Source organism: Dermacentor variabilis, chromosome 4, assembly GCF_050947875.1.
Source record: "Dermacentor variabilis isolate Ectoservices chromosome 4, ASM5094787v1, whole genome shotgun sequence".
Classification (NCBI taxonomy): domain Eukaryota; kingdom Metazoa; phylum Arthropoda; class Arachnida; order Ixodida; family Ixodidae; genus Dermacentor; species Dermacentor variabilis.
In genome coordinates, this window is record NC_134571.1 from 143,267,949 (window position 1) to 143,283,111 (window position 15,163).

Here is a 15,163-nt window from a genome sequence, read left to right on the forward strand (position 1 = left end):
GGATAAGTCCCTTTACCCTTGAGAACAATCCACAGCTCTGACAAGGTGTCGCAGCAGGCGAGGTTCAAGTTTTTCTTGGCATTAGCTCCGTATTCCTTGACCTGCGAAGACCGCAAGCTGGAAGGCAGGACGGAGGTCGTATAGTCTTGAAGCTCGAGCCCCAGCCAGCAGATTTGGTTTGGTTTAGTGCCTATCGGTATGGCTCATCCACCGAGAGGGATCGACCATCAATTACAAAGATAGTATTTGTTCTTGTGTCCAAATACCGACTCATATACACTACGGGGGATCGACCAAGAAGCAGGCGGTTTCACGTGTCGATTTATTAGGATTATACCAACAATATATTTGCTTAGGACAGCGTGAATTAAACAACAGTTGATTTAAAATTTAGGCAGCCTTCAACATCTTTGGCTTTCTTCCTTCTCTTCCTCTCCTCCCTCTCGAATAAATTGTGCGATTCTGTGATTAGCAGTTGGTTGACGTGCCGCGTCTCGCAGGAAATCCACTCGAACAGCTAGCGTTCATCCTCTACCAAAACTGATTAACAACTACCCGACATTAGACGCCCTCTACACATATCTCCCTTCCCTTTATCTCGCACCACCCGACACCCCGGAATACGCAGATTCACATCTGTCGGCCCCAATCACCCTTTCAGAGCTTTGTCCAGCTGTCGCCGAACTCCGTGCTAACACTAGCCAGGGCTCGGATGGCATTACCAATAGGCAGCGCCGCAACCTAACTGAGGCCGACTACCTCTTTCTCCTCGAGCAGATCAATGATGCGTGGCCTGAGGGATACATCCCCCAGGAATGGAAACATACTGAAATCATATTCATTCGTAAACCTGGCTAAACACTTTCGCTTACATCCTTGCGACCCATCTCTCTTCTTGCGCTGGAAAACTCATGAAGCGCATCATATTTACATACTAACAATATTCATGGACAACATTGGGTACTTACTAAATACTCTCATAGGTTACCGCGCACATATCTCTACTCAGGACACTCTCTTTCATATCTATAATGACGTGCTTATACACCCTAGCACTGTACAACTTCGGGTTATTGTCGCTATAGATCTGAAGAAAGCATTGGACAACGTGGCTCATGAAGCTATGCTCCGAGAATTGGCTCGCACAATGTGCAGTGCCTGTGTTTACAATTATGTCCATGCTTTTCTTCGGGCACGCACCTGCTCAATTCGGATTACTGAAGCCACTCCGTCAGGCACATTTCCGCATCCGCAGCGAGGTATTCCTCAGGGCCCTGTTCTTTCTCCTCTTGTTTTCAATTTGGCAATAAGTGTCATCGATCGGGCACTTTCTCCCCTGTCGGATATTCATTACAGTATATATACCGGAAATATTACTATCATGGATGGCTTCTGGCTCGACTGGTCAAATTCAGGACACTTTACCAAAAGCACAATTGGCCTAACCTGCTCACCAGAAAAAAACAGAGTGTATCATTGTTTGAGTAATAATTCTGCGGAAACCCGCAAGGTGGAGAGAAGTAATTAATGAAGAGAAAATGAGACAGCCACCCAAACGTAGCTAAGCGCTACGAAGGAAACCCATGCGGGTTCCTCGAAAGAAAACCTTCGCAGATGAAGAAACATTCGTCCTGGTCCGGAACTCGAACCCGGGACCACCGCCTTTCCGGGGCAGCCGCTCTACCATCTGAGCTAACCAGGCCGCTAGCAGATGGCAGGCGAAGTCGAATTTATCAGCAACTCAGAAGCAAAGGCAAGTGTTTGAGTAATAATTCTGCGGAAACCCGCAAGGTGGAGAGAAGTAGTTAATGAAGAGAAAAAGAGACATCCACTCAACCGTAGCTAAGCGCTACGAAGAAAACGCATACGGGTTCCACGAAAGAAAAGCTTCTCAGTTCGGTGGATGTCTCATTTTCCCTTCATTAATTGACAAGATTCCCTCTATTCATAAAGGAAATCAAGAGCTTCGCTTAGGGCTCACACAACAAGGACACAGTATAGACTTCAGCGCTTAGGCTATTCCACCACTATAGCTTTAATGCGTCTTTTCCAGTACTCCCTGCTACTGCAAAATGTTTTCTAAATGTTGTCCCTCTAACCCGACACATGCACCCCCAATGGGACGTTGTTGCCGTGCAGCCTGAGTTTTATATTACCAGCGATATTTCCCCACACATCCCTCGCATCCCTGTGTGTTCACCGACGCCTGCACATCTCCCCACGGTTTTGATGTCGTCTTACTTTTACAGTCGCCAGCTAGTTCACAGCGAACTGTTCCCCGCTGCTGTTCCTACGATAGCAGAGCTGCATGCCTATAGGCTACTGTTTTCCGTCATCTACCTCTGAATTCTTTACAAGCTCGGATTACATTTACTGGTTTGATGGACGCTTGTCGCAAACTTCTGCAAGAAACGCTTCGCGCCCCACATGCATCTCATACAACACATTCTTTACGCACACCGTTGTAGGTTGTATGGATTTCTGGTGATGCAGAAAGAACTGTCGGGGAATGAGCGGGCTAACCAGCTCACCTGTGCAGCTTTACGCCAGGCTCCCGACATCCCCAAAGGAACTCCCCACATTCGCGCTACACACCGTACAGCCTAGAACCCTATCGTTGCTTTAGACACGTCTTTCCCCTTCACCACTCAGCACTCCCACGTGCTCATGGCGTTCTACTGCGGCAGGCACAGACCAATTCTTTGCTCTCACCAACCCACGTATACCTTGTCCGTGCTTTTGCAGATAAACCTCAACCTGTTTGCCCTTTTTGTGGAGGTGACCCCAACTCCCAACACAAGGAGAGGAGTCACCCCCTCTCCTTCTTTGTCCCTTCACCCCTTTACCCCATCGGCTGCGTAGGTGACACAAACCATCTGCTTACCGGCACAAGAGTAGCTGGTGGAGTTCATCAACGCTGCGTTGAAGGATTGTACCAGCGACGCCTTGGACTGAGGGCCTCCACCAGCGCCACTATTGTTTTTAAATAAAGTGTTCATCTTCTCGCGTGCGCCGAATTCAAGGGTATTTCTCTTCTTTTGGAATCAGTGGCGGTCCGTGAGACCGCATGCGCGCCCATTAGTTTTTATGCATGACACTACAATAAAATGCTTATGACAAGTGTCTGCACCCTTTCATACCCTTGCTTTACCCAGGACAATTCAATACGAAGCTCGTTTTCTCAACAAGAATAGCATGCGACCTGGAGCGGAAGATTAGTGAGCGAGCTGCAGAGAATAAGGGTCCAGCAAGAAAATCAATGCGGCATCCTTATTGCGATAATTATCTAATTATTTATCTCTTCTTATTATGCTCAAAAAACGCAAAGGCCGTGTTCACAGTATATATACAGTGAACACGGTCATCGATTTTGTCCTAATCTTCCTTCGAAATCTGCTTAAAATTGTTCTTGCGCTCGAGATTTCTCTACCCACAGGCGATTTTCAAGTGCTGCGGCTAATAATACCAGAAAGAAGGATTCTAAAGCAACTGATATTGCAGAACCCAATATGAAAAGCCTAAACCTCACCAGTTTTCTCCTCGACAGAGTAGAAATAGGTCGGCGCGAATTTTTCAACGACATACCCACTCCAGCAGCGTTTTATTCATCATTTGCTTTCTAATCAAGCACATCCATCTGCCGCGCTCGCGTGGAGTGGCATGATTTTTCTTCTTTTCTATTTATTCGTGCACCGGCTGTTCGGACATCTCCCCTTATTGAACCAGGCCAAGGACGGGCTTGATGACGGTGAATGGGAAGGGACGCTCGGCTCTGTTCGCTGACAGGTTTTAGCCGCTCACTCTTAGCGTGTTGAAGTTGACGCCAAATGGCCTTGCCCTGTAAAACAGTTATCAGATAGTATTATTCCAATGAACTGGCGCATCCACAACGGCACGTTCCGAAAAAAAAAAACAACTCCTTTTCTTGAAAACCAAACACTGGAGATACTAATGCCCTTTTTTTGCTACCCATTTGCAGTGATGGAGACCATACAATCCGCGACAATCACATATTTATTATTCAGTTAACATTCGCTAATGAACTTTCGTTATTGTTTAATCGGCATGTTGCAGTTTCGGAAATAATGATGGTGAGTGATGAAGCCTGCCGCGTCACAAACATACCAAACATGAAGTCCGCTTTGGTGCCACTCTGTGCGGCGTCAGGGAACACACGTTTCATCTTTTTTAATTATCCAAGAAAACTAGCCAAGGCGTTCCATGTAGCAGGTTTTCTCTGCTACTGCAAAAGTTATTTTAATCCGGTATTTCGGTCTCATTTGTGCAAGACCAGCTGCCAGGCCGGTATGTTGCGTAAGTTTTAATGAACGATCCGGAAGTAGGCGTGGCAAAGACAGCGGTATATAGCAGTGCAAGCACTTTGGACAATCAAATTAGTGAGTACTACACGTGTATTTCGAATGTAATAGCAAACTGTTATCCTTTAATTTATGAAATTGATAGCAAAATATTTACAAAACGTGGCTTTCATTGTTGCCTTCAACTCCAACAAGTCAAAGTCGCCTTCACAGATTGGCGTATGCATATCAAGTTTGGATATATTTATTTACTTATTAGAAATTGAAAACATTCACAGTAAATATAGTATGTCGCCGGCTTCTCCACAACGGTAAATTGCTAAACAAACGAAGAGTCACGATCGCTGAAGTTAAACCATTACGTTGTTTATTTGCTACAAACGCGGGCTCCCAATTAAAGAAAGTACATATTAAGATGTGTCAAATTCTACGCTGTAACATAAAGACTCGTAAAAAGACTTATGATCTTCACAAACATCTCGCCGATAATTCGCCGATAATACCACAAAAAGGAAAGGAAAACTTGAGGTTTGTCACAGTTTTGTAATATCGCACAAAAAAAAAGAAAGACATAACCATAAAGCGACATACAGACACTAACACGTCTTACTTGAATGATCTAGAAAACAAAGGCAATACGTCTACTTTTCTATTCTTACTTCCGGAACCACATTTCTCCTGCTAAGAGCGAAATTGTATTGCTCAGGTCAAGACGCGCCTCCGTGATCTGAAACATACTAGAATGTTATCGCTGATTACGCCTATTGTCTGCACTCTCGCTGGATCCTGTGTAATCAGATCGTATGCGCGACGCAATTAGTGTTGTACTTTCTAGAAAGTAAGCGAGCTTCAGCAATTACGCGGCGACCTTCGACGAGTCATTTATAAAAGCCGACGTGCTTGACATGCAGATCAGATTTCAGCGGCCGACGAGTGGGCTTGCCGCAACCGTTGTGCTACCTGTTTTGCTGGGCACAGGTTCGCCCAATGAATAGTTAGTTTCGTGACTGTTGTGGCGCCACTATGGTTGTTTGCCGTCACTACAACGTGGCAATATCAGAAAATTATAATCATAATAAAAAGTAAAAGCTCACTCTTATCAATAATCCGACACTTTGTCACTATCTCTTAGGAATGCTATAACGCAAGGTTTAATTAAACACCAATACGACAAGTGTGTTCATATACTTGTCAAACAGATATGCCCTGCATTTTTTGTCATTCGAGCGCTTACACGTTCCCTGATTAGTGTTCAGTCATTGAATGAGCTCACGGAGCTATACTCAGCTTCTTGCCCCGCATTGGCGGTATACTCTCAGTGCTCGTTGGGCAGTCTAGGAAGAAATATCCCAATCTCTACGGACTCCAGAAATGCAAATGCATTTTTTAATTTGCGCGCATCATTTTACGAGCCTTTGCCAGTGTGCTACGAGGACATATGCTGGGCCGCTATTTTGTAGCGATGCATTATGCCTTATTCTAAGCTATTCTTATCATCCACCACACACGGCCGCCTGGTCCCGTTGATAATGTGGGCAGACCGTCGCTCTGACCACTGGCCAAGCGCGAAAAGCCTGAAAAAGCATAGAATCGGAAAAGGCATCGCTAAAAAATACCGGCCCTGGTGTTTTATTGCGATAGAAATTATATGGATACTCCAGGCGCACTTCTGCCGTCGACGTCGCCGTGAGGTTTCGTATAGAGTCCAAGGGCGATACCAAGGGCCGCATGCTGTTAAGTGCCGGTGAAAGAGTGCGAGGGTGATCTGATGATCGCGGCTCAATCTCGCGCACAAAAGGAAGAAAAGCGGGGAGGAAGCATGCCGTTTTCCGTCGCACGCAAGGCTCCAACGGCCAGGGCAGAGAAAGGCGGCGCGATCTACTCTGGGCAGCCCGGGCGGGCGCGCGCGCCCGTACGGGCTGTGGTATCTTCAAACCCATCTGCAACAAAGACAGAGTTTGCCCTGCGCTACGTTTTCGCTGCTTAGTTCACGTTCATGCGAGACGCAGCACGATGGTCAATTAGCTCGCCGCTGCTGCCGCACTTCCTCACTCTACCCTTCTGACAGCGAGTTTCCGCGGTCATCGAGTGAGATGTGTTCACGTTTGCTAGCGAGGGCGTGACACCGTGTTCGTTAATTTGGTTAGTATGCCTAAAGTTTACACGGCCCATAAAACTACTATCCTTACTTTGTATATCTGTCCACTAATTTGCCATCGCAATCGATGCTTGCCCTTTCGGGCGAAACGTCGCATTCTTTCTGACAGCAATTAGACAGTTTAAGGAAACTTTGTGCATGTAATGCAATATCGATACTTGATGGAGATGGTCAAACTTCAAGCGTTTTCTTCCTCTGACGGAATACCTGCACTTGGAAACCTAAACTGCGTGCGCAGCAAACTTTTTTTTTTTCAGGCTGCTCTATAGTATCCTTGACCGTCCGAATGTGTGTATATTTGGTTTATGAATTACGAAGAAAAAAAGAGTGTCTGTATGCCATTTAGCAAAAAGCTCTGTAACCAGCGTGATGTTTTTAGAACTGAAGGCTATAAGATGCGAGGCATCTACCCAGGTTGTCCACGACCTAAAAGCTGTCCTTCTTCGTCTGAATGTCACCGCCGAAAAATGCTCCTCAGGCGTTTACATATTACAGCCTGCGGCATTTTGAAAAATATTTCAACCCAATTCCACTCACTAACAATTACCTCCCTGAGAAGGAAAAGATTGGCAAAAATTCAAAATCCTTTCAACTAAACAAAAGTTCAGTTTCAGGACAAAAATAACAAAAAATTGTTTAATAGTATAGTATTTCAGTATCCTGTTCTCGGGCACGAAAGATGTACTTTCTGTTGCTTTTATTTTTATTGGATTTATCTGCTTAGTAATTTATTTGCAGAAGAGTTACCAAGTTTCTTAACTGTTTCAAAATATTTTTGTTAGAAGTACCGCTCTGATGGAACGGAGAGTTTCCATTTGTTTATTAGCGATTCAAGTACACCAATAACCTCATTTCGTATTTATTTGTGTTCAGCGAAGCGGATGGCACTTCAACGAAATGATTGATATTCTTGTAAGGCATCATTTGAATAGACTTGAATTCTGGGGTTTTACGTGCCAAAACTACAATTTGATTATGAGGCACGCCGTAGCGGGGGACTCCGGAATAATTTTGACCAAAGGGATCTTTAACGTTCGATCGATGCACGGGCGTACTTGCACTTCGCCTCCATCGAAACACGGCCGCCGTGGCAGGGATTCGATCCAGCGACCTCGCACTTAGCCTCACACCATATATACGCTAAGCCACGACGGCATGTTAAGGCAACATTTCAGGTACTTTCAATGTACCTAGCGCTCCAATACCTCAATCTAGTAATAGCATTGCCATACATGGTTTATATCTATTCTTCACCCTAACAGCTGGTGTGGCGAGAAAGAACGCCAATCGTAAAAAACCGGACTCTGTAATCCTGTAACGCTGTACGAACTCACGGGTCGTCCGTGTTGATGAAACCTGCTATGGACCTCTGAGTGAAGTCGAACTTGTTAGCAGGACCGTAGGGTGCCACGTTCGCGAACTGCAACACATTCGGGTTAGGTCCACCGGGATAGCTGAAGCGGTTGTAGCCCAAGCCGTCGACGTAGCCATAGCCGCCGCCACCACCCGTGGGGTAGGCTCCGTGTACACCCACGCCGTAAGTGGTGCCAGGAACATAGTTGGGGCCCGTGCCGTAACCGCTGTACGCTCGCCTCAGGCTCAGTCGGGCCCGCTGCAGAGGATTCAGTGGTGCACGTGGAACAGGACGCAGAGCCCGCGCGAGGTAGGAACGCCTTGTGCAGATCTCACTGAAGCCCGCAAATATTGCCAGCATTGTCAACGTGAAGCGCATGGTTTTACCTGGAATGCATTCAAGTTGAGCGACCTCACTGTGAGCACTCAAGGTCTCGCGTAATTGCAAATTGCGTCAAATGTAACTTGCCGGAACACCAACGTAGTGATCACGCGAGACGCGAAAGCGGGTGCAGTCATAGCGGTTAGCAGACGGGACATCTAAATCGGCATTTGCAGCAGGCAGACTTCTGCGAACAAATAACATTGCCTCCTACAAACAGTGTTCGTTAAACAACTGCCATCCCTGAATGCAGAACTACGCAATATCACACTTGATAATTAACGCAAGACGGTGGATATGGCTTAGCGCTACTGAGCAGAAGGACATGGGTTCGATTCCTGGCCGCATTTCGATTCGTCGAAACGCAAAAATGCTCGTGCAGTGGGTTTTGCCTGCGCATGAAGGAACCCCCAGAACACTGAGCTATGGTACCTGTCGTATCCTACACAGTGCAATTGCGGCTTTTACCATCCCACCTAGATAGCACAAAGACTGTTCACTTCGATCCATGACGTGATGCTAATGGCCCGAAATTTCCATTGCAAGGGCGGGCGTGACGAGAGCGGTGACGTCAAAATCACCACGGCTTACTCGGCAGCATACCTATCAGATTCTATGGCAGTCCGGCTAGTAGCATGAGGTTATGGATGGAACAGCCCCGTCCTCGCACTATGTAGGAGGCGTCGCTTTAACCCCCACAGTTTATTTTTTCTCCCGACGTTCAGTGCTTCTGTGGCTGGTATATTTACAGGTGACTTTTACTACGGCTTTTCCTTTCCGCTTTCACCCGCTTGTGATTATTTCAAACATTTGTTACGGGCAACTAACTTCTCAAGCCGAGAGGAAGTTTTTCATTCTACAGTGGTAACCCTTATGGCATCTGTGATGGGGCGAAATGGTGCTTCTTCAGTGAAACGATTATGTACCTACTGAAGTCAGCTACCGAGCTTGGCATGCAGGCGCAGTTTGTCGCAAATATGGACAAAACTTAAGGCTATCGTAAAGTGTACACTAGGTCGTCAGAGGTTCAGTGCGAAATGCATGCATCCAGTGACTTGCAGGAACATTTGCAATGTTGTACCTGCGCTCAGGCAAAATGAAACTTAACTTGGCCGTAGTTTAAGCACAACAGCGTTCAAGAACTGAAGAAACCGCTCACGGGATTGAGCTCTGGCTATCTTACTACTGCTGGCTCAAAATGTGCGCCTTTAATTCTAGAATTGTACTGCGGCTACATTATCAGTCAAAACACACGACAGGGAATTAATATCACTGTTCACTTTTATCTGAAGCCTTCTGACTAATATGATGAGAAAAAAGGCGCTAGTGTGTGAAGAATTTAGTTAACTTTTGGTTTAAAAGTACTTCTAACGGCAGAGGTTTAGTGCATTTCTGGTAACACGAACAGAAGAACTTGTATCGAGCGGCCAGTTATACTTACTCTCGGCTCTTTGTTCATGCGAATCCTGTAATGTTGGAGCCGCGTTGCAAATTCTGGAACAGTACGAGTTAAGCGAAAGTTGAAGCGTTGGGAGAATGGCTGATAGGAAGACAAAACGAAATTCTTGTGCCCCATTTTCTCCGCATGGAAATGAGCCATTCGTTTCTATTGATTTGCCAGGCGGCTGCGTTCCTACAGCCTCGCTTTCAATCATCCTTTGCGCATACATGCTCTGCGTCTCATCTATCTTGTCCACGGCGCTTTCCCGAAGCGACCCTCGCGAGTGTTTGAGTATCGCCGCGTGGTACTTCCATTATTATCGTCGCCTTATTTTCCCCCGTAGGAGGTCCGCCGCCACTGCACCCTGATGTCTCGCCCGCCTCTTCTTCACAGCCGGCACATCCAAACAAGGTCACCCCCACCTAACAAATGAACCGCCAAGAGGATTGCTGGCTTTGGGGCTCTGGATTTGGTTCTCTTTTGTCTCACCAGTTACAATTTTGAAGGAACCTCAACGTTTTCTTCGCGCTACAAGCTCAAGGTAAATGTTCTCTGTATCCGGCTTACTTGATCACTTAAAAACTTGCGGCCTAATAAAGTTCGTAAAGTTTGTCATGACTGCTTCGAAGGTAACGTTGCGCACTTTGATTCACCTATTAAATGATAAACTTTGGGTAGATGCAAAAAAAAAATGCACTGCTAAATCCGGCAACTAACACCGTTCTGAGTTTCGGATACGCGCGATTTCTTAAGTCAGCACTTCTGAGGAAGTAGTTCACGTGCATAGAAACATTGATGGTTCTTTCGCGTTTTTTGACACAGGCTTTCTTCAATACGCAGCCTTTTCGTAGTAATCACCCATTCAATCTATAGTGTCGCGCTGCCTTCATTATCTGTTCTTAGTTTGCACTGCTTTTAATTTAGAGCCGAGCTAAAAGCGAGCGTGACTGGGACCACTCGAATACGTTACATGCGTGCCTTCGCGGTGCTCTGAGAGAACTAGATTATCAACCCACTAAGTTCATACGTAAACGAATTGAATGGCATGCTAATGTTGACAGGCACGTAATTTTTGAAGTCTGCGGTATAAACGGAGTCTGAATGAAAATCTCTAAACCGTCATTTTCTGGCCTGTTTCAAAGCATTATATATAAAACACTTACAATTTTTACCAGCTGCACTGAAAAAAAGAAACAGAAATAACATCGATTTTTTTTATTTTGAAAGACTATAACAGCCACGTTATCAATAACATGAACTGAAAGTTAGAGGTCTGTAGGCTAATGATGAGGCTTTTGAAAATAAATACTGAATATTGATTTTCTCCCCGCATCTATTCCCTATAGGAGGCACGTTGTCGTTTTCTTCGGTCTCGTCTGAGAACTAACCGATGTACATTTTATGTACTTGCATGGTAAAGAAGGCATGTTGTGGTTAATTGGCGATAAAACTTTTAAGCGTGGAGGTCATTTACAGACTTTGTAGAAATTTACCTATAGAATCGTTCCACAGCATCAGAAGTGTATTTTACGCACAGTGTAGCACTTTTGCCCAACGCTCAGAAAGACCTCAACGTACCATAACGTTTACTTTTCGAGGTAATAGGGGTTTACCTTATGGGCTATGTGGGGCCCCTTACCCATCAATAATTTTCGGTTTTACACTGGACGTTGTAGGGAGCCATCTAGAAAACGTTTTACTGCAATAATGTTTCAAATAGGTTTAATATTAGAGAATGTGTAGTGGAATTGAAATGCGTTACCATGCTGCCAGGAGGTGATCGACTCCTTCCAGAGCAGATATTATGTCAGCGTGTAGCTTTCATAGAAGACCATGTGTTCCGAAAATGGCGGTGAATCAGTGCTTTATCTGGCTTAGCGCCCCCCATAAGAGGACGGGGCATTTCTGGGGAGAGAAAATAAAATAAGAGAACAAAGCAGAATGTACTCCATATCCGGGAAAAAAAATGTGACGTCATATTTATTGACGGAATTTACTTTTTAAAAGCAGGCCTGCGATTAAGGCTAATATTTTGGAACATAATGAAATTTGACGAGAGTGCACTGCGGACTATGCATTATAAATCTTGAATTAAACTCGATGGGTGCTTTAGGTCGATACCGGCTTTTTTCTAGTGCAACTATTGTAAAAAAACAGCTTTGATGGAAATTGCGGTGTGGATCTGCAAGGTCAAAAAAGTTCGTTGGGTTTTTCTTCGTCTCCCTGTTTGTCCAGCGTTGCTAAAGACGTTCTAGTTTGCGCAGTGGTGGATGACACATAAAATGACACATTACATTCTGCATGGCTTTACCAGAAAATAGTCATTTTATTGACGACACAAAGATTCGTTTTCGTAAAGCTCTCCGCGACATGTCAGGAACGGTAATTCTTCTGCATTGTTGTCACAGCCCAGCAAGACTACGCGCAGGCGCGACGCAGTGCACTGAAAAAACAAAGAAGTTCCGGGCGCTCTACACTGAAGCTCATTTTTGTCGCACACACATGCATAGCATTACCATCAAAATGCCTCAGAACAAGCAGATGGTGCCAACCACGAATGGGGGATAACATTTGTAGCTATCGGAAGGCAGGGTATGCTTGGTATGCTCTCTAGACTACATGCTTCCCCGATGGCGCTTCAATTTTAGCTAAAATACTGCTCGGACGTAATATTTCGGCCGGGACCCAACCCGAGCCCACCATTTAAAGCCAGAGACTAAGCATCCAAGCCCAGACCCAGCCCGAGCCCGCATGACCAGGCCCAACCTGGATCCACAGTAGCAAATCTGTGTCTTTGCACCCCTAAATATATGTTGGCTTAGGTTGTATATAAAAAAAAATATTATGATAAAATGCCATGACAATAAAGCGTTTAAAAAAAACCACTGTTTTTCAGTAAAGGAAGCGTAACTGAAACAAAAAATCCGGCAGAAGAAAAGGCTATAGCTTCAGAAGTCTCACATGGTATTCTGTTTAAAGCTCTTGAGAACATTTTATATTGAGAAAACTTCGGCTAATACACTTTTTTTTTGAAGTGCGTCAACGCGCCGTCATACCCTTACACATGTGCGCAGAGTGCAAGCTTATAGATTTCAGAAATAAACCTACATTTCTAATCGGTATTTACCTTCCTTGCTCTTTCTTTTTTTTTATGTTTAACGCGTTTGCCCGCGGACACAATATGGAACGCTAGTTTACAGGTACATTACGGGCGATACGGCCACTTAATCACTCTTCCTCTTTCTCCCAGCTCCCATTCCTATAGAACCGATTTCAAAGCAAGACTTCAAGATGGCGAGCGTATTCCTGTACGTTCCCAACCTGATCGGGTATCTGCGCATGGCCATCGTGGCGTACGCCTGGCTCCTGGTCACCGACGAGCGCTTGTTCGCACTGCTATTCTTCGTGTCTGTGATGCTAGACGGCGTCGACGGCTGGGCGGCTCGCCTCCTGGGCCAGGCTTCGGCGTTCGGCACTCTGCTCGACGTCAGCATCGACCTAGGAGCTCGGGCCATGCTCTGGAGCCTCGTGTGGCCCCGGTTTGGTGGTTTCATCTCTTCGATCGAGTGGCTGGGCTTGCTGTGCAACTACCGTGAAGCGGGAACAGACTGGAAGAAAGACGCCCGGCACCACCCGCACTGGATTCGCACCATCTTCGCCAACGGGTTCAAGAATCCATGGGGCGCCGTGCTGGTGACGGGAACGCATTTCCTGCCGCTGGCGATATTCGCGTACGAGCGGAGCATCTGGACTGCTCCGTGCGCCCCTTATGTCATCGCTTTCCTGTGGTTTGGCAAAGGAATCTGCTTTGCAACCGAAGGTTACTTCATCTGGTACCACATAAAGAAGCTGAACGCGTCCTGAACTCACGTGAAACCAGTCGAACGCTTGTGTTACATTTGTGTACCGTCGTAATTGACGCATGTGCACAGATTAACTTTACACGAAGATCATTCTTAACGTCTTGTCCATATTTTCACCAAGTATGAAACAGATACCGCTTTCAGTTTTTAGATGACACCGGGCGTTTCAAGGACGCCGAGTGGTTGGTTCACCGTATGCAGCTGTTATTTTAACTGCTCGCTCACTTTCGTGACACCAATCTAAGTGTTTGACATCTACAAACACAAAAAATGGCATTAAACAGGAGGAAACAGTAGAGAGGTCCGATATTAAAGGCTAGAAAAGTTCACCGATAATTATGATACTTCCTAACGAGAATTTCGAGCGCAGCTGCTCAGGTGTTTTGAATTCGCGATATGTCGTGGCAAAGTACCTGATTCTGAAGGACAACGTGCTCTCGGTGGCGGCGCTGAGCCACTGCTCGGGCAGCTCGTTCAGCAGCATCGGCACACGAAGTATTCACACTGGTTTCGTCGCTCATGATTCAGAAAGAAGGCGTGAACAAGGGCACGCGAACGCTATCTTTCTCGTATAGAAATTGCGCAGGAATAAGAATGGAAGTTGCCGGCTTTCAACTTGTTTACAGGGACCATCGGGTAGCATTAGTGTGTTGTGAACAGCACAAACTGTGCGGGTTTTTATCCGAAACATTACAGCATTTCGGAGGAGCCGGAAAATCATAAAGGTGCGGCAGGTTAGATATAAGGTGCCGTTTTTCTAAACGCCAATCGCAGCTCGTCTTTTGCTGCTGGTATTCTTAGGAGATCTATTTTTTGGCACAGTACACGAAAAAGTTTAGGAATAGGCACGCTTAGCAACTAACAGAAGGCTCAGAAACTTGGTACGAATTCACAATATTAAAATACAGGCGTGCAAACCACGTATTGGCGTCCGTGTTTTGTACACGTGGCTTTTCCTACCATAAGCCAACCTTAGACGCTGCAAAAAGAACGAAAGTAAGTTGATGCGAGAGACCGAAAAAGAGCAGTGAGACGTTGCAGTGTATGTATGTACAATATCCACGGCTGTGAAACGGAAATAGTTGAATCGTTTCTTATTCTACAATGTGTATGGCAGTAGATACAGTATATCTTCATAACGTCAGTAGACAGCTTGCAATGCAGGTTGTTATCTACGCGATTGTGTTCGTGCATATGAAGACAGTATCCCTGAGACGCAAGGACAGATTTGCCAATGGAGGGCTCAAATCTTGCATGACTGAAGAAAAGAATGACGCTCATCATGACTTATCTGAACCTTCCAGGCCCTAATATCCGCGTTTATGTCTAGCAGTATTTGTGCATAACCTCAGTATGTTCCTGCGAGGCGCTGTAAGACTAAAAAATTCTGAGAAAACATTGTCCGCCAGAATGCTAAAATCTATGCATCTTACACAGCCCTCCTTTTGCCTCTTTTTAGTGGCACACGTAGTCGCTGTTTTAAATTAAGTACGGCAATATGGTTAAAGACTACTTGTGGTTGCAGCCACTTTAAGAATGTATTAACTATAAAAATAAACTCGCACAATTTCACAGTATGCTCTTGTTTCCATAACGCCTATTGTTTCTGTGTCTGCTTGAGCCTTCGCCCATTCCGCTGCAGAAATA

General features: G+C 45.6%; 2 protein-coding genes across 2 annotated transcripts; one reads left to right on the plus strand and one right to left on the minus strand.

The window, feature by feature from the left end:
- Positions 1–3,590: 3,590 nt before the first annotated feature.
- On the minus strand, positions 3,591–9,773 carry LOC142577996 (uncharacterized). Its single transcript, XM_075687423.1, has 3 exons — positions 9,654–9,773; positions 7,812–8,217; positions 3,591–3,838 (listed from the first exon to the last, which is right to left on the minus strand). The coding sequence occupies exons 2-3, from the start codon at positions 8,207–8,209 to the stop codon at positions 3,790–3,792; spliced, it is 447 nt and encodes a 148-aa protein (XP_075543538.1). The 5' UTR covers positions 8,210–8,217; positions 9,654–9,773; the 3' UTR covers positions 3,591–3,789.
- Positions 9,774–10,042: 269 nt separating this feature from the next.
- Positions 10,043–14,919, plus strand: LOC142577997 (uncharacterized). The gene is made up of 2 exons (XM_075687424.1): positions 10,043–10,194; positions 12,904–14,919. Exon 2 carries the CDS (start codon positions 12,945–12,947, stop codon positions 13,515–13,517), a length of 573 nt encoding a protein of 190 aa, XP_075543539.1. The 5' UTR covers positions 10,043–10,194; positions 12,904–12,944; the 3' UTR covers positions 13,518–14,919.
- Positions 14,920–15,163: the final 244 nt, after the last annotated feature.